Source organism: Zeus faber (assembly GCF_960531495.2).
Source record: "Zeus faber genome assembly, chromosome: 2".
Taxonomy (NCBI): domain Eukaryota; kingdom Metazoa; phylum Chordata; class Actinopteri; order Zeiformes; family Zeidae; genus Zeus; species Zeus faber.
In genome coordinates this window covers 18,182,111-18,207,025 of record NC_137189.1, presented here as the reverse complement: position 1 = coordinate 18,207,025, position 24,915 = coordinate 18,182,111, and the positions used below count along the sequence as shown (strand labels likewise).

The window sequence follows — 24,915 nt, the reverse complement described above, 5'->3', positions numbered from 1 at the left end:
GTGACATCACCAGTAGCTGCATTCAGGCCTAGTTCCAGTGTCTGGTTCACTGATACACATCAGCAGCAGGAGCACATGGAGAGCTGTTTTCTTCCCCGGGGAAGGGAGTATCTACTTACTCCTGCGGTGCAAGTATACAGTCTATTTGACTATGTTTAGAAGGCAGCAATATGCTGTGGTGCTCTGCCGCCCGCCATTATTCCTGTATCCCTGCACCTTCTCCATTAACCTCTACACTTAAATGGATAGACCTAGATGAGGTTGGTGTTTCTAGTGGAGATGATTTGTTTAGGCACTTAAATGAAGAGGTAGACATAATAAAACAAGAAAATGAACATGAAACACAACTCCTCCGACTTCATAAGAAGGGTTGTCTTTTTTTTTTTTTCACAGCAAACTGCTTTATTATTCAATTCCCCATTAAATGGAGTCGGACATTTTCTGCTGACTGACAGACAAAGTGTTTATTTTTATGTATTTTATGTATCAGATTGAAGTTCTTGTGTCCTTTAGCCCCCTTCTACTAAATTATTAATTTGGTAGGAGGCTATATTTAGAAACCAGGAAGTATAGTGTCACTGCACTGACTGCCTCGTTGACATCACACTAACGGGAAGCCGGAACCGCAGGATCAGATATTATTTTTATCCTTGAGGAACAATCGTTTCTTTTTTTTCAGATTTCATATCTGGGAATTGATGTTGATGGCAAAGTACAATAACACTTAGTCAAACTGATAAGAGGAGAAACTGTAATTTGACTGCTAAAGTAATGAATATAACTCTCTGACTCTGAGTCAATTACAAACACTCTTAAGTGCATCAAGTTAGTTTTAGCTGGCTCACTAAATGCTCTGCCGTACTGACACGCTTTCTCATCATCAGGTTTTTCCAGGTTGTTCCTCCCAACGATAATATTCTCCTGAAGATTGGAGATGAGGATGAAAGAAATCAGCCTGTGGTGTGGTTTAAGCAGCCACACCTGTCTTGGGTCTAGGCAATCGGGCCCGGGATCAGAGATGGCTGTATGCCTGTTGCGTGTCAGAGCAATCAACGAGCAACAGGTAAATCACCCATCCCCACACACACGCAGAGAGAGCCTCTGTCACGGCAATGTTTCACCTGCTCCCGGCTCGTTACATCTTAACGGGAGCAGGGCCCTGAAAACGCCACTCAGGTGTCGTGTGGTGAGCGGAACTGCCACACAACCCTACTTTGAAATGAAAGACACTCATGTCTGCAACCACCAACAACTCCACCCTATAGAGTTGTTAATGAACTGGAATAGAATAGTATATCATAGAATATAATAGAATAGAATAGAATAGAATCATTTCAAGTGTAGTAGCCAGTTTGTGTCCTGCCCGAACCCTAACCTAGGGTTGGGTAAGAGATCCTTTCTCAGCCTGTGAACCTCCCCCGAACGGAAGGAGCATGATGTCCCTGGGCCATTTGTCATAGGGAGGTCTCCACACAAGAGTTGTTTCTCAGCAAAGAGCGATGGCTGTGGTTGAGGCAGCCTTCATTGCGGTGTACGATTAGCACAGGGAAGTAAAAAGAATCCTGGTAGGCCGGAGGGTTCTCCTCGCCGGCCCGCTGCTCGGAGGACAGGCAGTTTGTGCTCTCGGTGGGGCAGGGCAGTTCATTCAGGCTCCCGCTGCTCCTCCACAGACAGCTGCGCCGGGAGCCGTACAGGCGGCCCAGGGAGAAGCGGCTCGCGCTGAAGGGGATATGCGGGCTCCCCCCATTGCATATGCTCAGGGCGCTGCGGGAGAAAATGGAGGAGCTGCTGATGGCCCGGTGGCAGCACTCACAGTTCTGCCGGTAGCCACCACTACCACCACACACCGAGTAGCTGTTGCAACTCCCGGAAAGCTGGGCCAGGTCCATGAGCACCGCTTCTGAATAACTGGGCACCAACTGCTGGTTGGAGCGAATGTGCCATTCCAGCTCCGTGCTGTCCACAGTGTTGACCCGCGGAATTTGGCTGCAGTATGGCTGCTCCTCCGAAGGTGTGACAGGGACGTAGTCGAAGCCGAACAGCTTCTCCACATGGTAGTGGATGCAGGCCGTGCGGAGCTCTGTCAGCAGCCGCAGAGGCCACGAGAGGGTGAACGCAGCCGCCACCCAGAACACAGAGATGGATGCGTACCAAGGGAGGTGATTGGGGTCGGAGAAGACAATCATGTACTCCTTAAAGTCTACATTCTTCAAATGCATGCCCTCACGGGCCTCCATGTAGTCGTCTAGGCCCTCGTTCTCCGTGAAGAACCTGGCCCGCTGTGTCAGGTAGGAGTTCTCAGACTCCACGTTGGCAAAGCTAAAGCACTTGGTGAACCTCAGCCTGGTGACGGGGAAGCCCTCCAGGCCCAGCAGGTCCTTGGAGATGTCCTTCACCCCACAGTTGTTGTAGTCAAACTCTGCCTCAGCTACGTGGGTATTGACCCGCTCGTGGTACACCTGCGTGGTAGTGTAGGCGTCTCCGTTGCGGTAGCGCGTCACCTGCCGGGTCCTTCTAACATAGTGGTAGCTGATGGCCTTCCACCAGATGCAGGGCGTGGCCTGCTGCATGCGCTGGACGTGCTGGGCCACACTCTCCACGTTCACCTTGTACTCCAGCTCGTTCCTGGTGTAGCAGTGCCAGCACTCCACCAAGTAGACCACGTAGAGCATGACCAGGAAGGCCAGGGGGATGGAGATGTAGCCGTTGGAGCAGGGACTGTCCTGGTAGATCAAGGACTTGCCCTTGCACCAGGCCATGGCACCGACGCAGCCGTACATCAGCACAGACAGGAGGAGGCATTTCCAGTGGCTCTCCCGGCACAGGGACTTACACAGGGACTGTTTCAGAGGCCGCTGCTATGTACACAGAGAGAGAAAAGCATTGCCATCCAAGATTCTGTTATGATGAATGCATTAACAAGAGGAATAAACCAAGTAAAATTTGACAAATTAAAAATATATATATGCACAAACAATACATTAAGTCAACAATAAAATAGGCGACTTTATGATAGGCATACAAATCATTATGATTGGCAACAGTCTTTGATTACCTTTCTAAGATATGTTTGATACTTATTAATAGAGCATACATTTGAAAACAGCTACTCTTGGCAGCATATGAAATATTTAAGGAAATATGCACAATTCTAAGTGCATTTCCATAGTTAATGCATGAGTTGAAAGCTGATTGCTCATGTCTTCGTCTTCACATGTTACAATAAAACCAAACACAAAACCCGAAAGCAAGTACAAAAGTGTGCGTGTGTGTGTGCAAGTGTGTGAGTGTGTGTGCTTATTCAAAGGAAAAAAAAAGCCAGAGAGCATCAGCTGATGCCAGCTAGACCACCCAGAAAAAAATGCAGCTGTTTCACCATGGTGGTGTAAAGCTTGTGCTATCGTCTTCCGCCTCACGGCTTCGCCGGCTCAGGAGCTGCTGCAAAGCCCAGTCAGGCCCGATTGGAATGCCACCGCAAACATTTGGCAGGGACTCAAAAACAAAAAAAACACGATGGACATCGCTGTGGGGCGTGCATTATCATGTAACCTGAGGGATCGGGTTGATAGCAACATCATAGAATGGACAAACGGAGTCCTACCACATATGGGTCCCTGTGTACAGAATGGTAAAAAGTGTGGGTACGACTACAGTTAAACATTCGAGACACTGCTCTTTGACTGACATAGGGGCTGGGAATAAATAATACATGTACTTTCTCCATAATCCCCACCCCAGCTCCATGGTTCCGTGGTCCCCTGGTCCCTTACCCACTGTACCCCGCACCCTGCTGGGCACAGGGGATTAGAATTTCAAAACTCCCTATTCGGCTCATGTGCCAATATTAAGGAATATAAACTCACTGCTACCCTAAGCACTCTCTGCAACTAGAATCAACACAGTTTTCAGCACACGATACACACTGTGGCCTCCATAATGGATTGAACTAGCTAGGGCTAAATATCCTTCTGGTATTTGGAATGTATTGCTCATGATTTGAAGCCAAACCCCGTGCCATAATCTAGAGCAAATCTATACCTATTAAATCATAGTTTAAATACATTTAAATGCAAAGTGTTGCCTTGGATTGAGGGACTCTTCCCCATTCATCTGTGAATGTTATTAAACATGCCAACCTCAGGTCTGAATTCTAAGTTGCTACTATGCTCCTTTGTCAAGCATCTTAGGTGGCAATTTCAGTATGTGCTAATGCAGATGTCTGCTATTCCCATTTCATAGGCGGAAACATTACCAACTCACCAGACCATTGAGAATCAATGATCAATGAATGGCATCCATGCAGAGCCCCGATTATGTTTAAATGTTTAAATTACACTTCACTAATCCCTCTTGATAATAGTCCTGCTTATTGATAAAGTTATTATCAAATAATAACCATATCATAATAATAATTATCAAATAATAGTTTTAAAAAGATGTCATGTTTCAGGAGATTATGAAATGTGGATCTGAATCAAAAAATTATTTCTAGTTTCACTGCAAAGCTGTAAATAACTAGTTTGTTGTTCTTTGTTATTTACTAGTAATAAACTCTAAATAAGCACCTGCTCCTGCAACTTTTCTTTAAGTTGGAAGATACATAAAAAAATGTGTTACGGTGGGAAATACTGCTCCTAAAGACACACATTTATGAGAGCATAATAATAATAATAATAATAACAATAATAATAATAATAATGATGATGATGATGATGATGATGATGATGATGATGATGATGATGATGATGATGATGATGATGATAATAAAAATGATAATAATGTTCAGTTCTTGCTTTGTGAAATATCAATTCTACGAAAAAGGTGTTGATTAAACCCAAGAGAATGGTGTGAACACATGCACCCTCCCACTCTCACCATGGTTATTTTGGAGTTTCTCAAGATCTGTGTCATGAATATACTGAAAAATGTGTTGAGAAAACAAACAGAAAATGTATTTAAACAATAAATAACAAAAGAAAAAAACACTTAACAGAAGTTTTCCTTTGCTATATTCGACTTAACAGTGTAAGCTCTATTCTCCTGCACAAAATCTATGTTCGACAATACAGGTTATGGCTATGCGTGCCATGTGAACCCTATTGGTTTATTATATGTTTGATAAGATTATCTTCAACTCATTGAATGCAATAGAGTGGGCAAAACTGCTCTTTAGACATGTTGTATCAAATCGTTTTGTGTTTAGGTTCATAAGAGATTATTAAAATCCATTAACCAAAAGCCACATAAAATAAATATATTACTTTAAATTGTATTTTTGCTGCTGTTGCTGCAGACAATTAATGTACACGTCAATTCTACACACATAAGTCATTAAATATTTTACTTTTTAACTGAGTAGTTCTCACTTTCTTCCCTGCCTTGTCTGGACATGATTAGACCATGCCGGTTACATAAAATCTTGTATAATAGAGACGCAAATAGATATGTCTTATCTGACGTGATAGTCCGCCTGGGTTAGGAGTTTCAATTGGGGTGTTTGGGGAAGTCAAAGGAAATTAGGGAAAACAATAAACTGCAAGGCGATTCAAATTCAATTGAATTTTCCCGTTCTCCCTTGGATTGGTTTTGTCTTTGTGGCGTGTGTTGCAGTACACCGAAATGTGTGACCTGTCAAATTATCTGACACCATCCCCTATAGCCTGTAGTAATTCTACACCTGCATACGTAGTATCCATAGTATAGGATGGTAGCGAACCACAATACATTGTCTATGATTTATGTGGAGACACTTTCCTGTACTTACGGTGAGGACACGATTTGACCCGGAAGCCTAGAGGCTATATTATTATGAAGTGAATTGGATCCCAAAGCTATGAGAGTTGTTTTTACACTTCATCAGTCCCCTAAGCGCAATCGGAGACAAAGAAGCAATAAAATATGAAAAGAGTTGTGGAAATGGCAGGACACATATTTCTGTGTAACAGCAGCAATGTTTAAGTGTTTTCATTTTGCTTTAATACCTGAAATTCAATTGCAATTGAGAGTGCGTGGACAATAATTATTATTAGAATTATTGTTATTTTTATATTATTGTTGTTGTTGTTGTTATTGTTGTTAAAATATAATAATAAATATCATTGTTTTGTTTGTTTCATTATTATTATTACTGTTATTGTTAAGAGCAGACGGAGCTGTATACAGAAAGCCAACCAGCCATTGTCTGGAGGTGTACGGTCCTCACCTCCTCTCGGGGACTCTCCGGCTCCTCTTCGGGGACGGTGCTGCTGCTCTCACTGGCCGCCGCAGCCGACGCTGGGGACATGGTGCCGGACAGATCCTAGTCTCACCAACTGTGACTTCCGAAGAGCAACCTCGCTCCTCATCGTCCAAGAGGAAACGCGAGAGGAAGAAACACTGAGAGATGACAAAAGATGCTGCGCCCTCACCTCATCCACGCATCCTGCACGTGAGCAAGCGGTTGCTTGGCGACGGGAGGCTGAGGCCGAGCGCTGTCGGTGAGGATGCGGGAAAATGCCTCTCATCCCCGGTATAGGACCTCCTCTCGGTCGGTTAGTCGGGATCGAGTGGCCATGGCTGCTGCAAAGGGAAGCAGGAGCAGCTACACACCACACTAGGACAAAAGGCTCCTAGGAAAACACGTGGTTGCGGAGATCACAGCACCCAAATGTAAATAAGAACCCAGTGCAAGTAGGAGGGAAACGGATCCACGCTCCGGGTAAACAAAATCCTATTCCTGGAACAATTTACTGCATGTGATGCGTTCAAGTGAGGCTCGGGTGTCGGAATAACTGATGCTTTCTAAGAACAAATGGCATATACTGTACACAACCGTGCGTGTGTGTGCGCGTGTGCGCGCGTGTGCGCGCGTGTGCGCACGCGCGTGTGTGTTTTACTTGGACGACCGATATCCGAATTGAATTTTTTTGGTGCTCCAAGAACAGGGGTCCTCACTGTCCAGGTGTATTTACTCGGACCTCACTTGGATACCGGTGTGTGTGTGTGTGTGTGTGTGTGTGTGTGTGTGTGTGTGTGTGTGTGTGTGTGTGTGTGTGTGGGCGGGGTTGCACTTTGTTCTTGCCTATTTTTTCTCCTTCTAGCACATCCACTTCAAGAACTGACTGTTCACCACATACACACACACTTTCTATGACAATTTTGTGTGTCAAACGACAATTTACTTATTTATATAATCATGTTTTAACGTGTGTTTACACACAAGTTGAAATGATCCACCCCAAAGCAGCTCCTCCCTGTCGCTCTATAATATACTACCATGGTCCATTAAATGCTGCAGTTCCAGTAACAGGGCGGGTGCTGGTGTTGAAAAAAAGAAAAAACAAAACACAAGCTATTGTTTAGCATATTATCTTTGTGTAGCACACTGTGTTTAATCCTAATTAACATCACAAATCCCATTGTAATTGTATTGGTTCGACTACAAAGCACGTGGGCACATGAAACCATGTAAGGAGTAATGCCTTTTGGAGTGACAGTAGTCTTACCGACTCTCCTCATTTGATTTGAGAAGACTGTTTTGTTACAGAGCACATTGTGATGTACTGACAACGTTACACTTCAATACGTTGAATCACATCTGGTCTGGCCCTGTAACAGGCATGGTTAATTCAAGGTCAACTGCTTTAGGCATTCTGGATTTGCAAGCTAGCCCTGGTCTAAAAATAGCCAAGGGGAACTCCAGTGCCGGTGACCTGTGGCACAGGGACAAAGGGAAAGCCTCGGTGTGGAGCTAGGATATAGAATCAATAGTTTCACCTGATCTGTCCACAGCCACAATTGTTCCTTTAGTATTGAGTCGCCCCCACGCATGAAATCTCATTGTGACTCATTTAAATCCCTGACTGGCTGTCTCTCGTTTTAAATAAAATGTGAACAAACTTTATGTTTAAGTTGGCTCCATCTAACTTACAATCTTCACCATGTAAGATCAACAGTAAAAGATGACGCAGTGGCTACATCGGACATTTTTACACCAAGGAAAGGAAAAGTTGGCAAGGCGGAAGGCAGAAGAAAAATATTTCCATTTGTTAAGACTGTGTTATGGTTTTTGCTCTTTTTATGACAGGATTTTGTGTGTGGTGAAGCTACAATTATCTTTGCAGCCAGGTGTTTGTTTACAGAGCTTACAGTGTTTACAATGGCACATGGTCCAGACAGACATTGGGCCAGATTGGACTGGAGGCAGAAAATGAGCAGCATAAAATAAACAAGGTATCACAACAATGACGTAACGGTGGCCATTCATTACAACAACTAAGGTTTTCCCCCATAAGGTCCGCTCCACTCCTAGATCTACCCAGTGGCTGAAGAATTTATTAAAAAATACATTTTCTTTCTGAGAACAGACAGCAGTATTTGTATGTGTGTGCCCTGCCCTCTAAAGGACAGCCCATGATACGTCTATTTAGGGTGCAAAAGAAAAAAAAAAAAAATCTGATGTGACACACTTGACAATAATAAGGGTATTAGCTGCACGGCAATGGCTTTGGTTTGGTTTGGTGAACCACTTAATAAGTGATTTAGAATTTGTCAAACCACTTTCTTTGTCTAATCTATGCCAGGGAAACTTCCTATAGTTAGTCACACACAGAAAATAATTGAAACTCATCGCCTGTGCAAATGTGCCAGCAGATTCCTCGATTGGGAAGGTTTGTCGTGCAGCAACACATCTCGTCCCGTGGAACTGCAACGCAGGCCTGTGTCAAAGTGCACTTTGACATTGTAGCTGCAAAACAGGGCAAAACAAATGACTGATTATATGAGCATTTCTTTTTGCTGCGGGCCCCCTGCAATTCCTCCGAGGATCCTCTAGGGGAGCGCGATCCCGTTTGGGAAAGCCGGACTTGCGCGGGGGGGGGGGGGGTATAATTTCCTGCAAAAACGCAATATGGGGCACAGCTTGTATTGCCATGCGTTCGCAAAACAGGTCAAGTATGGGATCTGGTGAATTCTAGTGTTGCGTGTGAGCGCACACGGCGTGTATCCTGCAGATCTGGCTCGCCACGCCACGCCACGCCACGCCCTGTGGGGATTCCCCCGGTTGCCGTTCTGCTCACATGCCCCACACCACGCAGGGCCAGCAGAGCACAGCCTCATTATTCAGCGCGCAGAGTCACGATGAGGCTCGCTGTGTGTTTTAGACCCTTCTCCAGAGATTGGGGCCGGATTGTTTAGAATCGGGGTTTAACAAGCGCCCGGAGCGGAGTGTCATGAAACCCAACGCGACTCAAACTCCGATCGCTTTTACTAGGGATCCGCGCGTTACTCCGGAGTGATTCAGAGAAGACCCGGGGGGTAGAGTCGGGGTTCAGGGTCCGAGCATGGCGAGCGGCGGGTGCAGGAAGGGGGATCAGATGGAGGAGCAAGGGCGCACGGACTCCGGCATCGACTCGTACCGGTCCATGTTGAAGGACGAGCCCCCCTGCGGCGGCGCCGGCACCGGGACGGAACGGGACTCTAACCCGCGGTCGCCGGGCGAACCGAGCGGGGACAAGCTGTGCGCCGGGACGGAGGAGCGCCTGGACTCGGCGTACGGCTCGGCGTCCCTCAGCGTGGACAGTCTGTCTGAGATGGTGCAGGACTGCAGCGTCTCCACGCAGCACCGTGGTGCCGGAGCCCCGGATGAACCGGAGCCCAGTGACCAGGAAGAAAGCTTCCTCACCACCATCACCGAGGACGGAGACACGTAGGTTCAAACTTTACCACCGTCCAACTGCTCCGGTGCCCATTTAAATGTACCACAGGTGATAAAGACACACACACACACACACACACACAGATGATTCAATAACGACATAGACAAACAAATACATATAAAGCATCTCGACATCGTGATACGCGACTTAATATCGTCCGGGATTTTGATCGTCGTGATATCGCGATATATAGTTGTAGTTATATAGTTAAAGGTTGCGTTTAAGGCCGCGTGAATTGCCCTAAAGTGATGCGATTGTGATTGTTTCTCAAATATTTCTTCTATGTAACCAATAGCCAATCTCAAAATATCCTCAAAACGATGTATCAAATTATATTGAGATGTTAAAATCGTAAGGAAATATCGCGATTTATCATTCGTTAGCGTTTTACACACACACACACACGCACACACACACACACAGTGAGTTAATATTTAGTTCATATTATTTTTCCCAACGTCATAACTTATAATTTGTTCGTCTGAACACATTATCATTTCCAATAATTCAAAGTAGATGACAGCAGCATTCTAGCTTCGGCATTGTGGGGAAAAGTTTCCCCGGCTCATTTGACTTCATCCGTCTTTTGAACAGGAATGTGCAGTCAAAGGGGTTAGGGTTAGGTGTTATCTCAGATCGCCAGTCTCTCGGGTCAGGTGAGTTAAAGGGAGTTCTGCGGCACATCTGCCCCGTTTTCCATCGTGCGCTGTGCATTCCTGTGTGTTTTTAGAGCTGGCAAAGTCACGCCATGGTTAAAGTCCTGCTGAGCCGCTCGGTTATAGCAGAAGTGAAAGAGATAGCTCTGGAGTTCCCCTCGAAACGCACACGCACACGCACACGCGCGCACACACACACACACGTTGTTATGTTCCAGCATGTCTCTCTTACATATTAAAAAAAAGTTTTGGTTGCCCCCCCCCCCCCCCCCACTGGCCCCACCAAAAATCACAATGCTTTTTGACAGATGCATCAATATTGAGTATTTGACGATACTGGGAACGGGCCATTGGAGCTTAAAGGATATCTACACACGAAACATTTGAGAAACAATCATCAGTCGTGTGGATATTAGGAGCAAGCAGGTAGAGCTGCTGATTACAAGAGCGATGAACCGTCTATGAAGTTCGGACAGTTGCATTCATTTACTGTAATCCAACCCTAAAGACAAATTTAACTATATCGCGCACTGCCCATTAGATCCCTATACAAACAGGGAGGTGTGAAATGAATGATGGTAGTAGCACAACTTGACATTTTTGCATCTTTATCCGCCATAATAGACACAAATGGATTAAAATATTCAATTTCCGTATTAGAGTGAAGTGAGTCAAAACTTGGTAGGATTTCTGATTATTTCTAAATTGTCACTATCTCCATATGGACTCCTATCATGAGCCATCTATTTCCAATCATAATTTATACCCATACCAATAACCCATCCTGTGCACAGGATCGCATTATATATATTTTTTTAAATATTATTAGTTATGTCTAGGCTAGTCTTGTTTTGCTTTTTTTCGGCTATCTGTGTATGTTTGGCAAATTTTATACAATTCTTTACTTCACTTTTTAGTCTATTTTAGTTCATTTTATTTGTGGATTCTTTAATACTAATTGTCTGTAGACACGCGCCACTAATCACTAGTACATGTAAATGCACCTGGCGAAATAAAGTCCTTCAGATTGTGATGATACTCAATCCCAAACCCAGCTCTAGTCTAAGAAGACAAACCACTGTCGCAGGCAAAGCGCTGCTGGTGGTAACCTCTGACCTCTTTTTGTTTCCGCTGGCACACATTTTCTTCCACGGAGCCGCGTTCGCTTATCCAGAGTGTGTTTATTATTACCCCTGATGTGCACATTGAGAAAAGTATTTTTTGGCAAACCGTGTACACAGACGTATACACATGCAGCCAAAACAATTCACGCAAGCCTTATAGCATTTTCAAATAATGTTCCACTCCAGTACTCTACCAGAAGAATTTTTCTCTTTCTGTCTACTTTACCTTTATGTGTACAATATTTTCCATCTAAAATCCCTTCATCGGATGTATAACATTCTCGTCTGCAAGTTGATCTCCTCACCTCATAACATTCTAAATGAAATTATTATTATTATCATTATATTTTTGGTTTAACTTAGAAATCAACGATTGGCGTTGCAATTTAGTTCATAATTGACTGCTTGGAAGACATCAAACTGAATCTTTAAATAGATTAGATTATATCAGCATTTATTCAGCATATATGCAAAAATGAATCCTATAGTACTTCTAAAAACATTGTTAAGAGTGCAACCACAAAGTCAAGTGCGGAACACTATGTCTTTAAAGTGATTCTCTCAACAAATGTATTACAGTAAATGCAAAAGGGATATTTTTCTATAATTTCTATGAACATGCAAGGTCAACCACAACTTGTTATAGTTATCAAGATATTAAAAGGGTGTGGTATCTCTTAATCGTAAATAGATGCTAATGAGCATAGTGGGATGAGTGGTACACAGTGTGAAATAAACATTACAGGGGACTTGTTAATTGTATTGGAGCTTTTGTATTATACTGTCGACATTTAGACACATTTAACATTATTTGTTGACACCCATAACCCAACACAACAAAGGAACCGATTTAGTCGTAGACCGAATGTAATGTGTACTGAATATCATGCCAAATTTGAGACTATTAATATTGTGTCGTTTTCAATATGCTATTCGTCATGATCTAATACTACTATTTCTCGAGATCATGCGCTCCAAAAAAACAGTCAATGTTTGGATTGTCCATGGATTCTATTGAAAGCCGATTGTCTTGCAAATCCGACTTAAAGAGGGAAACCGCAATCAAAAAAAAGCAAATGTGGAAAATTCTACCATTAAACGATGATAGACATTTTTGGCCCTATACCCCACTGTGTATCTGAGTTAGTCTAAATTAAGCAGCGCTTGTTTCCATTTCCTGGTTCTTGCGACCTTTTTTTTGTGGGGTGAGCGTCTTCTTTTTTCACTTCATGTTAATACGTTCATTTTTATGCACCGTGTGATGTGCGTAAAAGGTCATTTTTATTGCTCAATATCTCAAACTATTTTGTCGGTAGATGAACACAAAGTCTGAGGGGAAAATTATTAAGCAACATTAAGATTTTGTCTGTTGCTGAAACGCAGTGTTTTTGTTTTTTTCAACTTCTCCGCTCACTGTTGAGTGGATTGCTCAACGTCAGAGAAAACGTGTGACTTTTTGCAACAGTGTTTTTTTTTTTTTCTCTCTCTCTCTCCTTCCTAGAATGCTGCATTTGGCAATCATCCACGAAGACAAATACTTTGCTCAACAACTGATACAGATATTCCCAAAAGACGTCCTGGACATTCAAAACAACTTGTACCAGGTAAGTGAACTTATGATATCGTCCCTTTAAGAGACTCTGCTGGAAGTTGCAGACGCTCGACTTGTTCTTCAAAGTCTGCGTGGCATCTATGCCCCACAGTAACACTGTTTGTGGCCGTAGAAATTCAAAGGAATTGCTGTTCCTCTTTCCCTGCAGCGAATCCTGCCTCTCGTGGGTGGTTCCTTTGTTCACTCAAAAGGGACCTTGATCGGAAACTTCCCTCCTCTACCTCATGCAGAAATAGAAATAGTTCTAATGGGGCAGCTTATGTCTTGTGTGGGCTGAGGAATACTTGCAGCGTGTCAAGATGACACCTTTTGCCTGTTTGATAGAGGAAAAGTACAGAAAACACAAGCTAAAGTAACTCAAAAAGAACAGCTTGTTCCATAGCCAGACCCTATAGAGCCCTCAATGACTCATGATTACTAGGAAGCAGAAACAAATGCTCAATTTCTATCAAGTTAAAGTGTTTAAGTGAATTCGGGAGGTGGGCTGTATATATATATTTTTTTTAATTTTAACTTGAAAAAAATAAATTATGGAATTTAGCTCTTGTGTTGCAAGATCAAAATTGCAAGGCTGGACTTATTCGTCAATTACAGACAGAGCCAGGATAGCAGCTCTATGAGTGAAAAGCAAGCTCAAGTTTTCCATTTCCACATAAGTAGGTCAGAATAATAAGCAGTTGTACATGTTTGTGACGTTATTTGTGGTTAACAGGATATTGCATTGTATAAGTGGTAAACAATGAGGTAAACCACAGAGCAAAATGCCGCTTAAAAGCAGTTCACTTTGTAGCGTCATATTGTACATTATATGTACAGTATGTTGTGCGTAATCCCCGGGTGTCATGACATTTCGCTGCATATACGTATATGTATGTGACAAATAATCTCTTGAACTTGAACTATATTTGTAATTTCCAGACGCCTTTGCACTTGGCCACCTACCTGAGCCTGTGCAGTGTGGTCCACGACCTGGTGGCCAAGGGGGCCAGCCTGGAGCTGCAGGACCAGGACGGGAACACCCCGCTCCACGTGGCCTGCCAGCACGGCTGGGCGGACTGTGCCGCCACCATGACCAGAGAGGTCTCCTCCACCAAGCTAGTCCCAGTCCTAGAGGCCCAGAATTGGAGAGGTGACCAGAGGACTGAACAGTGTTGATGATGTGATGTTTCAATAAGGACATATTATTTCCTGTTCATGTGTTTGCCTGGTTTGCACGATGGGTTATTTCCAAATTACAAAGGGAAGAACAAAACATGCTACATTTCTTAAATTAAGTACCTGTGTAAAAAGCCCATATTTAGCAACACATTTAAATGTAAAGAAAAACAAAAAAAGATTTTGCTTTGTTCAGAGGTTGATCTCTTCTCTTTGTCCCAGGAAACTTGCCATGCTTAATTCTCAAAAAAAACACAATTTTAATATCGCCTTTTTTTTTTTTCTTAAATAAGATAAAGGAAAGAAAAATGGGGTGACTTTCCAGGTTGTGAACCACATGTGTACTTCCAGGTCTTACCTGTCTGCACTTGGCAACGCTGAACAGGCAACATCAACTGATGAAGCTGCTGATGAAAAAGGGAGCTGACCTGAATATCCAGGTTGGTCTTCCCCTCTACTTCCATACACATACTGTACATGGTTTCAACACTTCAATACTAGTACCCGGGACTGCAAATGGTGGTTTTTCCAGCGCGACTGTTGAGGAGCAGTTTGACTCCCAGCAGCCTCTGCTCTACCTTACGTTCTATTTAAAGAGGCTTCGGGAGGTTTTTTTTTTTTTTTTTTTTTTTTTTGAACCAAGACACAGATCCTCTGTCCTCTCCAGGGGCATTGCTGATGGGGCGACCCTTCACTCCAACCTGCTCTCTCACAAGCTCTGGAGCCCGTTAGCGTTCCAAGGCCTGTTTCAACAGCTTTGATATCTTTTACAATTTGAGCCATTAATATTCAACAATTTATAACCCGACACGCCCCCCTTTCAAACTATGTTTAACTCGCTTACTCCAATGTTTTTTCCCCGTCTATAAATCAGCTGCACCTGTGCGATAGGCTCGTGATTAGGGCTGAGCTCAGGGGTTCCTCTTGGTTTCGGCGGGGCGTGATTATTTTTGGAGATATGTTTAGGCCGGGGCACGGGGCTGAGGTTTGCTCACATTCCCCCGATTCGCACACGGCCAAGACGAATTGGCTGCGGATGGGAACATTGCAGACTAACCCGAAGCTCGGGGGGGAGATTCCTCTGAGTTGAAATCACTACCTGAAGATATCGCTCGGCCTCCGTCACTACTTTTGCCATCGATGACAGTAATGATAACAAAAACAAAGCTGCAAACGCCTTCCGCAGCCTGGAAAATGACAATTGCATCCATCAAAAACTAGAAGCAAATATACCAGGAGAGAAATCATTCTTCCTTCTTTGTCCTCCTCGCCCCCTTACGCCCCCCCCTCTTTAGGAAGGAACCAGCGGGAAGACCCCTCTCCATCTGGCCGTGGAGCTCCGCGACCTGCAAGCGGTGAACCTGCTGCTGCAGCGGGGTGCCGACGTGGATGCAGCCATGTTCAACGGCTGCACACCGCTACACCTGGCTGTGGGCCGTCAGGACGCCGCCGTCGCCAACCTCCTGTGCCAGTCCGGCGCCGACACCATGCTGCGGAACATGGAGGACGACACGGCGCTTGACCTCGCCGACGGCAACGAGGATGTGAGTTTCTGGGAGAGCGACTGAGCGACTTTCGGTTCGACTGTCGGACTCGATAGAGTCGTAGTATACGCAAACGCCGTTCCTTCTCCTGCGTGGGGTCTTATGAGATGCAGTTGTTGTATAAGGACTGAAGTGAAGCTAAATATGCCATCGAGATATTCTGCAAGCCTTCAATAGGGGACGCCACTGGTGTCAGCGAGATGTGACCCTTCTTGCCGGAATTGGCAGGACAATGAAGTCTGATGTTGTCTAGCAAACAGTATTTCAAGTGAGGAATAGCTGGTAGGCCCCCTCATCTTTTCTTTTTTTTTTCTTACCACTGGGTGCCAATTTCTGTTTTCAATGGACTCCCTAACCCATTGTTAGGGAGTCATTGGGACCCATTGTTAGCTCTTGTGTTGCAAGATCAAAATAGCAAGGCTGTACAAATTGATCAGGTCGAGCCAGGATAGCAGCTCTGTGTTCCTCACAATAAGCTCAAGTTTCACACTGAAAGAGATTACTATTAGTAGGCTATAAGTTTATCATGTTTGTGGCCTTTTGTGACATTTTTAGTGGTAAGTGGTTAGCGGTATAGTGCCGTGGGAGTATTTCATTGTAAAACAAGTGCAATGGCAGAGAAAAGGTTGGGAAACCCTGCCCTGAACCGTAGCTGATACCGGTTCTTTCTGTAGACCACACACGCTGAACCTGTCGACCAGGCATTTCACCCCTCTCTAATTCATATGCACAAAATGTGTATATGGTCATATACTGTGAAGACTAGACTAACCTGTTTAAAAGTGTGTCAGATCTTGGAGATATGAGTTCAAGTTCAAGGGATTATTTGAGTTGCAGTGATGTTGAAGCGACATGATTCGCATCCACAATCCACATAGTCCACACCAGCAAGAACAATGACTCAAAGTTCGAAGTTCGGACAAAAAAAAAAATGGCAGAACAGTTTGAACATACAGTATCCTTGCCTTTCAGATCCTGGCTCTCTTTCCATTTGACGACATCCATATCTCCGGGAGGTCGGTGGTCGGTGTGTTTTGAATGTCATCGCGGCGGCGGAATCAGAAGTTGAACTTTGGACTTGGATACGCCCATGAACACCGGAAACGCCACAATGGAAAGCTTTATTACAGCCAGAGATGATCATGTATTCACCCCCATTCTGAGTCAATTTGATCTCTATCGTTATTTATCATATCGAAAGGAGGAGTTGGAAGAAAAGAGTCTTGTAAACTCTTGTCTACTTACTCCTCACCAGGAGGCATGTAACTCTCACTTTGAGACAAATTAAAAGTTATGACAGTTCAGATTCAAACTTGATCTTGCAATGCTTTGCTGGTTGTTGTTTTTTTTCTCCTTTAGAACCTAATCAGAAGTGTGATCACTATGGTGTTGTTGTGAAATCATAATTTATCCTTTTTATCTTCTTTTCTCTGTGGCCCTGTTCACGTATCTTATCTTTGAAATGCAGCTTTGTCTGTGAGGCCGACGACAGATCACATCCTCTTTCTCTCCATTAAGGTCACAGGTAGCACATATAGTAATGTAATATAAATGGCAGTCATCCACCACCTCATCTCACGTAGCGTTAGAATGTCAACCATGGCTGTTGTGTTGTACAGTGACATGTTTCTGTCGGTAGTGAACTTGTCTCCTCTGTACAGTAATTCGGCCTTGATGTGTTATTAAACTGAACTGTCTGGGGATTAGAAACCGTTGGAAGCACACCACTTGTTTTATATTAAAATTAATAAATTATTCTTGCACATTGTCTTCTTTCTCATTTGTTCTTGCTGGTGTTATGTTGATCGATTAGTCGTTCAATGATCGATTGGATGTTGAATAATTTATACGATTAATGCACACAAAATGGAAAGTTAGAGGTAGATGCAACACTGAACATTAACATGTACCAACTGAAATTGACTTCTTTCATTCATTTTTATTGGTGTTATGTTTAGCAATTAATCATTCAGTTATTGATTAATTATTCAATGATTGATATGATTAATCGAATGCACACACAATAGATATATCTGTAATTCAGAGGTAAATGCGACACTAAACATCAGCATGAAACAAACACGAGAAGTGAGTTGTTTATAATAAGCCTCTTGGCAAAGGAACATATTGCTGAATTAGTATAGAGCAGGAAGTCATTTTTATCAATGTTAATGAACTGAACGCGTAACAAGGAACCTTTTTCACGTGGACATCCCCCGTTCATTTCCTGGTTTCCTGTCAGCTGCTCTACCAAGGTGTTTCTATTGTGCGCCTGTCTCTGGCTTCTTCCTGATAGTCTCTGTGGCACAATGGACCCAGGAACGTCTGGAAATTCCACTCAGCAGGTTCATTTACACACACACACACACACACACACACACACACACACACACACACACACACACACACACACACTCTTTCTCATACACACCTTTCAATGTCTATCTCTCTTCCCCTCCCCCAGTCCTCATGTAAATGTAGACCCAAGAAAGGAATTGCCCCTTCAGAGTGCAAGGGATCTGTTTCATGTTTGTAAAAGGACTTTTAACCGAAGTGGACCTCTCTAGTTGGGTCTCAGCTTTGAATTGATTGAAAATACATTTACATTTACATTTTTGGGAACAGCAAGTACTCCCGACAAACCCCCAGCCACTCAAACACGGTTATGAAACCACTGAATGGATTCCATTCATTCAAACTTTTGTGTCGCGACAGGAAGGAAGTCTAGGCTGTCCTAAATACAGATTTGAAAAGTAACTAAGTATTTTTTTACTCAAGTACAATTTTGAAGAGATTAAGTTATTGCTTGACATTTTACTTGTATTCCACTACATTAATCTGTAACATCCATAAGTGTTATTAGTTATTACTAACAGATTGGTTTTCAGACAATTAGTTTAAAAATAAAAATAAATAAGAAACCTTGCAATTTGAGTTTAAACTTTTCTATCCATTCCATAACAGGACCATAAACGCTAAAGCAGTAGAGGTTCATGCATTATAATTTTATATTAAGGATTGAATGTCTTCACGCTTAGATAAGAGGTCATGTGTAATATAAGTACTTTCGATAATTGAGGAGATTCATTATCAAGTCATTTTTCTAAAATAGAATGTTGGTATGGTATTGGTATTTTTACTTCTTTTCATGTATACGATATGATTACTTTCTACCTAAATACTAGCTCCAGGGGTGCCATCATGACATAGTGCAGGTGTCTTAAGGTGTCGGCGATGCTGGCGATGGCCATGGGTTTTGTCATAAGATATGATTAAAACATGTATATAGATAAGGATACATCCATATAGTCTCCCCGTTCCTACTCAGCACATTCTCTGTGTGTCAAAGGCCTTTGATTTGGACCCCTATTACATTAAGTCCATTGAATATGAAATAAAATCTAAATTTCATATAGTTATTGACTGTTTTATTAATAGAATTAGGATCTGTTTATTCTACAGTTCGTTCGAGAATTTCATAGACAAATCTATTTTTCTGTCTTGGTACGGGTCGGTGCATTGGAGTGCAGACGGATGTGTAGTATAAAAAATAATCTGTCACAGACTGAAGAAACAACATAAACAACATGAACAAAAAACAAACAAAATGTGCTCTATACACCAAATAAAGAAAAATATAAAGGCTAAATACTATTAATCAGAAGAAAATAATAATAAGATAGATAGACAGATAGATAGATAGATAGATAGATAGATAGATAGATAGATAGATAGATAGATAGATAGATAGATAGATAGATACAAATAAATCTAACAATAAACAACAAACCTAGGATAATCAATAAACAATATATATAAAAACATTACAATAACCTACTGATAAACAATACTTATATTACAGTATGGCCGTTTAAATAACAATACACAAACAGAACAGCTAGTGGTGCAATTTTACAGAAAAATCTTATACTATACTCTCTTTTTAAGCACAATTGTTGGTAAAAAAAAAAAATATATATATATATATATTACAATTAAAAAATATTTGTAATATTTATTATAATATACTCATATAATAATTTGGATAATTAATAAATATCAAACTGATTAAATACGCAATAAAATTTTAATTACTTATTTGTGTATTTTAATGTCATAAGTTTCAATAATAACAACGGCTTATTTCACATAGTCGTCAGCCAGTAAGCTGTGCAGTGATACCTCCTGGCCTGCAGGGCGGCAGTGTGGCGGGGGAAAGGTGGCGTCCTCCCTTCTGCTGCACAGGGAGGGGGATCCTTCCGGCTCAGGTGAACACAAAACACAGACACACAGACAGGCGCTAAGTTGAGGAGGCGGCTCGACCACCTCCCTCCTCTCCCCAAAACCCAAAAGAGATCGAATTGTTAAAAAACCTGGCTCCATGTTCTGTCCCCGCGGAGACGCTTAGGTCGCTCAGCGTGCGGGCTCCGCCAGGCGCGGGGCCACGGAGTGCGGGGGGGAAAATGCCATCTTTTCCGCGGAGGTAAGGCTGGGGCACCCGGCTAGCATCTGTATGGTGGTGCTAGTATTTGGTGTTTGCTTCTAGTTAGTCTAGTTAATAGACATCTGCGAATAGTCGCCAGCTTCATTGTTGACAGCGCACCAGTTAGGCGGCGTAATAGTCAAGCCAAGCAGCCTGTTAAAAAACATCTTTATTGAAATATTCCCTTGTATTTCATGGGAAATAAACGTGTAAGTCAGTGATCGGGTGTTATCTTGTGTTGGACCACACGTGTTTTGTTCAAATTTGACCTGTGCTTCATCTGTACATAGCTCTTCAAAGATAGACTATATAGTTCCGTACACTCTGTACTGTGTTATTCCCTGTTAAACACTGCACATACTCTGTTGCATAATTACATACATATATTTCTATTGCGGATGCTTTTTGCTAATATTTTGTGCTTTTGTTAGTATGTGTATATATAGTTTTTCCTCACTTCAATTATACTTTTATTTTTTCTTCCTACTCCTCACTGCATTGTACTTGAATCTTGAATTTCAGAAAAATCTTGAATCCCTCAAGCAGGTTGGGGGCAGGTTTTTTTGGGGGGGGAAGGTGGGCTGTCCGTGGCTTTCCGAGATATGTCGGAGCCGCCCCGTCCGTCCCCCCGCTCGTGGCATTCCTTCAGCAATGGAGCCGCTTGTTACCAGCAGGTTGTGCTGCCCCTAGGCCTGTCCCATACAAAGAGGCCCTGTGTCGGGATGCCGGCAGCCCCCCTAGGAGGGGGCCTGAATGCGATCCACACACTGTGCCACGGCAGCAAGGAGCACACCTTATTCATGGAAAAGTTTTTAAGACTTCAGCCCGGGCGTGAAGGGTATATGGTAATTTCTTGACTCATCAGTGGCCCATTTATTTTTTTGAGGAACTCGTCCTGCCATTGCAGCTGATGCTCTAGATGTGTCATTGCATGCATCTAGCTCTGAATGAGGGTGAAATAAAGTTGGTTGTGCTGAAATTACTAAATGCCCCACTTGCGGCATCCTCAAGATTCCATATTACTTTTTTCAGGAGCTCTCTCGATAATGGTCTCAGCTGCTGCTGCGCCATGGTAGACTGGGGTTGCAATTCGGCCAGCCATCCAATTGATTGTACAACCTCTTATTGTCTCTGACTCAAGCATCTCTCTTAATTTACTCCGGTTACATAATCTTTACTCGGTGACCCAAAATGAACCTGCCGGGCCTTAGTTTAGCATTTTGTCCGGCCAGATGAGAAACCCATTAACAGTTTGTATTAGAGTCTTTAATGATATGAGAACCGTTTAAACCCCCTATCCAGAAGCCTTGCTTGATCATCTCCTCGCTCATTTCAGTTGTGTTATTTTTATGCTTGCACAGTAGGATTTGACTTTCGCATTTTTGGTGTTTTTAATTGTGGTCATGTCGTAGGGTGTGGCCCGGGCTGGTGCTGTTCCTCCTCCCCTGGGCCGTGGCTGCGGAGGAGGAGGCGTCCCTGCTGGAAGGCTGGCACGATGTCTGGCTCTTCCGCTTCCTCGTCAACATGTTGGGATACTCCACCATCATCATCCCCGGCTACCTCCTCATTAGCTACTTCAAACGCACCAACTACCTAGAAACAGGTGTGGCATACTACTCTACTACACCCTGCTAGCAGAACAACTACACCCATCTCAAACCAGCCTGTCTAAAAAAAAAAAAGTGTGTGTGTGTGTGTGTGTGTGTGTAAGCACAAGGATCTGAGCGATTTTGACAAGGGCTTAATTGTGATGGCTAGACGACTGGATCAGAGCACCTCTAAAATGGCAGGTCTTGTGGGGTGTTTCCGGTGTGCAGTGGTTAGTACCTACCAAAAGTGGTCAAAGGAAGGACAACTGGTGAACCAGCGACAGGGTCATGGGCGCACAAATTGCTGAAAAAGTTCATTCGGGCTTTGATAAAAAGATGTCAGAACGCACAGTGCATCCCAGCTTTCTGCATATCCCCTGCGTATACACAGCAAGCCGCAAACACAGCAAGCCACAGACCGGTCAGAGTGCCCATGCTGACCGCTGTCCACCATTGAAAGCACCTACAATGGGCATGTGAGCATAAGATCTGGACCCTGGAGCAATGGAAGAAGGTTGCCTGGTCTGATGAATCACATTTTCTTCTCCATCATGTGGATGGCCGGAGTTGGGGTCCGATTTGATGGAGCATCTGTGGGATGTGCTGGAACAACAAGCCCGATCCATGGGGGCCCCACCTCACAACTTCCAGGACTTAAAGGATCTTTTGTAAAGTCTTGGTGCCAGATACCACAGGACACCTTCAGAGGTCTTGTGGAGTTCATGCCTCGATGGGTCAGAGCTGTATCGAGCTACACAATATTAGTGGTTATTAGTGGTGGTTTTAATGTTGTGGCGAATTTATTTATAGATATATATATATATATATATATAAAATACACAATGAGATTCAGATTATATTTAAATAAATAAAGATCATATTGAAAATTAATTAATTTGTTTTGGGTGGAAATTATAGTGCTGAAAGTACTTGAAGGTACTAGAATTTTTTTTTTTTTTAATCCCACAATGAACCCTGTGTATGTAGTCAAAGGAGTTAAATCTTTGTGTTAATAATTTTGATCAGTCTTTCACACCACTCTCTCGTCTTCCCAGGACACGGCTTTTGCTACCCTGTCATTAAGACCTGCGTGTTTGGCAGTGACACAAAGTCGGGTCTGTTAGACGATGCCTCCAACGCGCCCAGGAACGAGGCCGACTCCGGGTCGCCCGCCAGACAAGTTGTCAAGTTAATGTTTTGCGCCGCCGGCCTCCAGGTGAGCTAATGTGGTAAAATCGTAAATGGGTGTAGTTGCGTAAATAACCTTAATACTCCATATTCATGTGGGACTTGAACGCATTTCGCTTGTGAAGCTTGTTGCTCCCTTTTGACGGACAAACTTGCTTTTTGATTTGCAGTGTCTGGAAATTGCCCCATATTGCTGATATATTTGCTGTTGAATATAATATTATGTTACTTTCACGGAACAGGAGCACTGTGTCAATACTACGACTGTTTTGTATGCAATGTTAATAACTGTGTCAGCCACTAAGAAGGAGGTGCTCATGGCGTATATTTGGGGCTAAGTGCTCTCTGTCTGCTCTGGCTTTCAGGCGTCCTACCTGACGTGGGGCGTCCTGCAGGAGAGGGTGATGACGCGCTCGTACGGAACCGGCGGCAGTGAGGAGGAGGGTGAGACCTTCAAGGACTCTCAGTTCCTGGTGTTCATGAACCGCATCCTGGCGCTGACGGTGTCGGGCCTCTGGTGCCTGCTCTTCAAGCAGCCCCGCCACGGCGCGCCCATGTACAAGTACTCCTTCGCCTCCCTCTCCAACATCCTGAGCAGCTGGTGCCAGTACGAGGCGCTCAAGTACATCAGCTTCCCCACGCAGGTGCTGGCCAAGGCCTCCAAGGTCATCCCCGTCATGCTCATGGGCAAGATCGTCTCCCGCAAGAGCTACGAGTATTGGGAGTACTTCACGGCCATGCTGATCTCGCTGGGCGTCAGCATGTTCCTGCTGTCCAGCACGGCGACCAAGCACCCGCCTACGGTCACCACCTTCAGCGGCGTGCTCATCCTGGTGGGATACATCGTTTTCGACAGCTTCACCTCCAACTGGCAGGACAACCTGTTCAAGTACAAGATGTCGTCAGTGCAGATGATGTTCGGGGTCAACCTGTTCTCCTGCCTGTTTACGGTGGGCTCTCTGCTGGAGCAGGGCGCGCTCTTCGACTCGGTGGCCTTCATGACACGCCACTCGGAGTTCGCCTTCCACGCCGTGCTGCTGTCCGTGTGCTCGGCCTGCGGACAGCTCTTCATCTTCTACACCATCAACCAGTTTGGCGCCGCCGTCTTCACCATCATCATGACGCTGCGGCAGGCCATCGCCATCCTGCTCTCCTGCTTCCTGTATGGCCACGCCGTCACCCTGGTGGGCGGCTTCGGTGTGGGCGTGGTGTTCCTGGCGCTCTTCCTGCGCGTATACGCGCGCAGCCGCGTGAAGGGCAGCCGCAGGTCCGTGCTGCCGCTGCCGCAGAAGGTCTGAGACTGAACGAGTTTGCACCAAACTGGGTACGGAGGCCACGTTTTGAGTGGCGCGTTTCTTCTTTTTAATTGTGTCCATGACTTGAGTTGTTGTTGTTTTTTTTTTTTGTTTTGTTTTGGTTGGGGGAGGGCGGAGGGGGGGTTGTTTTTTAATATGGTTTATACTTCAGTGAATTTTTCCGTTTATTAACTAAGGCACTGAAGTTGTAGGAAGTTGCATTTCTGAAGTATTGGACATTGCTCCCACACATTGAGATGCCCCAAAGGGATCAATAGGACTTCAGTCTTTACAGTCTGTAGTGCCTGTCAAATTGGCTGGTCTATGAGCACCGCCAGCGACTCGGTGTGGATACCCAGACATTCAAGCGCCGTATGTGGTTTATGCAGCCAATTCAAGGTTACTGTGGGGATAACACATCGGAAGATCACAGGTGGCCGGCGGCGCCTGGACCCGCTGAGCCTCCAGGGGATTTTTTTTTTTTTTTTAAATCTGTGTACATCACACTTGTAAAAAAGAAAATCCTTCAAGTCAAAGAACCAATTGAAAAATGTAAGTATTTTTTATGCAGCAT

The 24,915-nt window shown here is 43.9% G+C and overlaps 3 protein-coding genes across 3 annotated transcripts; 2 read left to right on the top strand and 1 right to left on the bottom strand.

Moving 5' to 3' along the window:
- Positions 1-1,454: 1,454 nt before the first annotated feature.
- Positions 1,455-6,283, bottom strand: tmem151ba (transmembrane protein 151Ba; the record flags this gene model as incomplete). Its single annotated transcript, XM_080020082.1, has 2 exons — positions 1,455-2,858; positions 6,203-6,283. 2 exons carry the CDS (start codon positions 6,281-6,283, stop codon positions 1,455-1,457), a joined length of 1,485 nt encoding a protein of 494 aa, XP_079876208.1.
- Positions 6,284-9,093: 2,810 nt separating this feature from the next.
- Positions 9,094-17,535, top strand: nfkbie (nuclear factor of kappa light polypeptide gene enhancer in B-cells inhibitor, epsilon). Its single transcript, XM_079996963.1, has 6 exons — positions 9,094-9,685; positions 12,977-13,079; positions 14,006-14,216; positions 14,594-14,682; positions 15,538-15,786; positions 16,759-17,535. The coding sequence occupies exons 1-6, from the start codon at positions 9,321-9,323 to the stop codon at positions 16,822-16,824; spliced, it is 1,083 nt and encodes a 360-aa protein (XP_079853089.1). The 5' UTR covers positions 9,094-9,320; the 3' UTR covers positions 16,825-17,535.
- Positions 17,536-20,068: 2,533 nt separating this feature from the next.
- slc35b2 (solute carrier family 35 member B2) lies at positions 20,069-24,414 on the top strand. The gene is made up of 4 exons (XM_080022480.1): positions 20,069-20,269; positions 21,682-21,872; positions 22,914-23,074; positions 23,412-24,414. Exons 1-4 carry the CDS (start codon positions 20,250-20,252, stop codon positions 24,342-24,344), a joined length of 1,305 nt encoding a protein of 434 aa, XP_079878606.1. The 5' UTR covers positions 20,069-20,249; the 3' UTR covers positions 24,345-24,414.
- Positions 24,415-24,915: the final 501 nt, after the last annotated feature.

Bases quoted from the DNA above. Each gene is read 5' to 3' on its own strand.
- slc35b2 (XM_080022480.1), top strand. From the start codon at position 20,250: ATGCCATCTTTTCCGCGGAG. The intron at 20,270-21,681 runs GTAAGGCTGGGG...GTCATGTCGTAG, and splicing joins ATGCCATCTTTTCCGCGGAG to GGTGTGGCCCGGGCTGGTGC. The intron at 23,075-23,411 runs GTGAGCTAATGT...TCTGGCTTTCAG, and splicing joins TTTGCGCCGCCGGCCTCCAG to GCGTCCTACCTGACGTGGGG.
- nfkbie (XM_079996963.1), top strand. From the start codon at position 9,321: ATGGCGAGCGGCGGGTGCAGGAAGGGGGATCAGATGGAGGAGCAAGGG. The intron at 9,686-12,976 runs GTAGGTTCAAAC...TCTCCTTCCTAG, and splicing joins ATCACCGAGGACGGAGACAC to AATGCTGCATTTGGCAATCA. The intron at 13,080-14,005 runs GTAAGTGAACTT...TGTAATTTCCAG, and splicing joins TTCAAAACAACTTGTACCAG to ACGCCTTTGCACTTGGCCAC.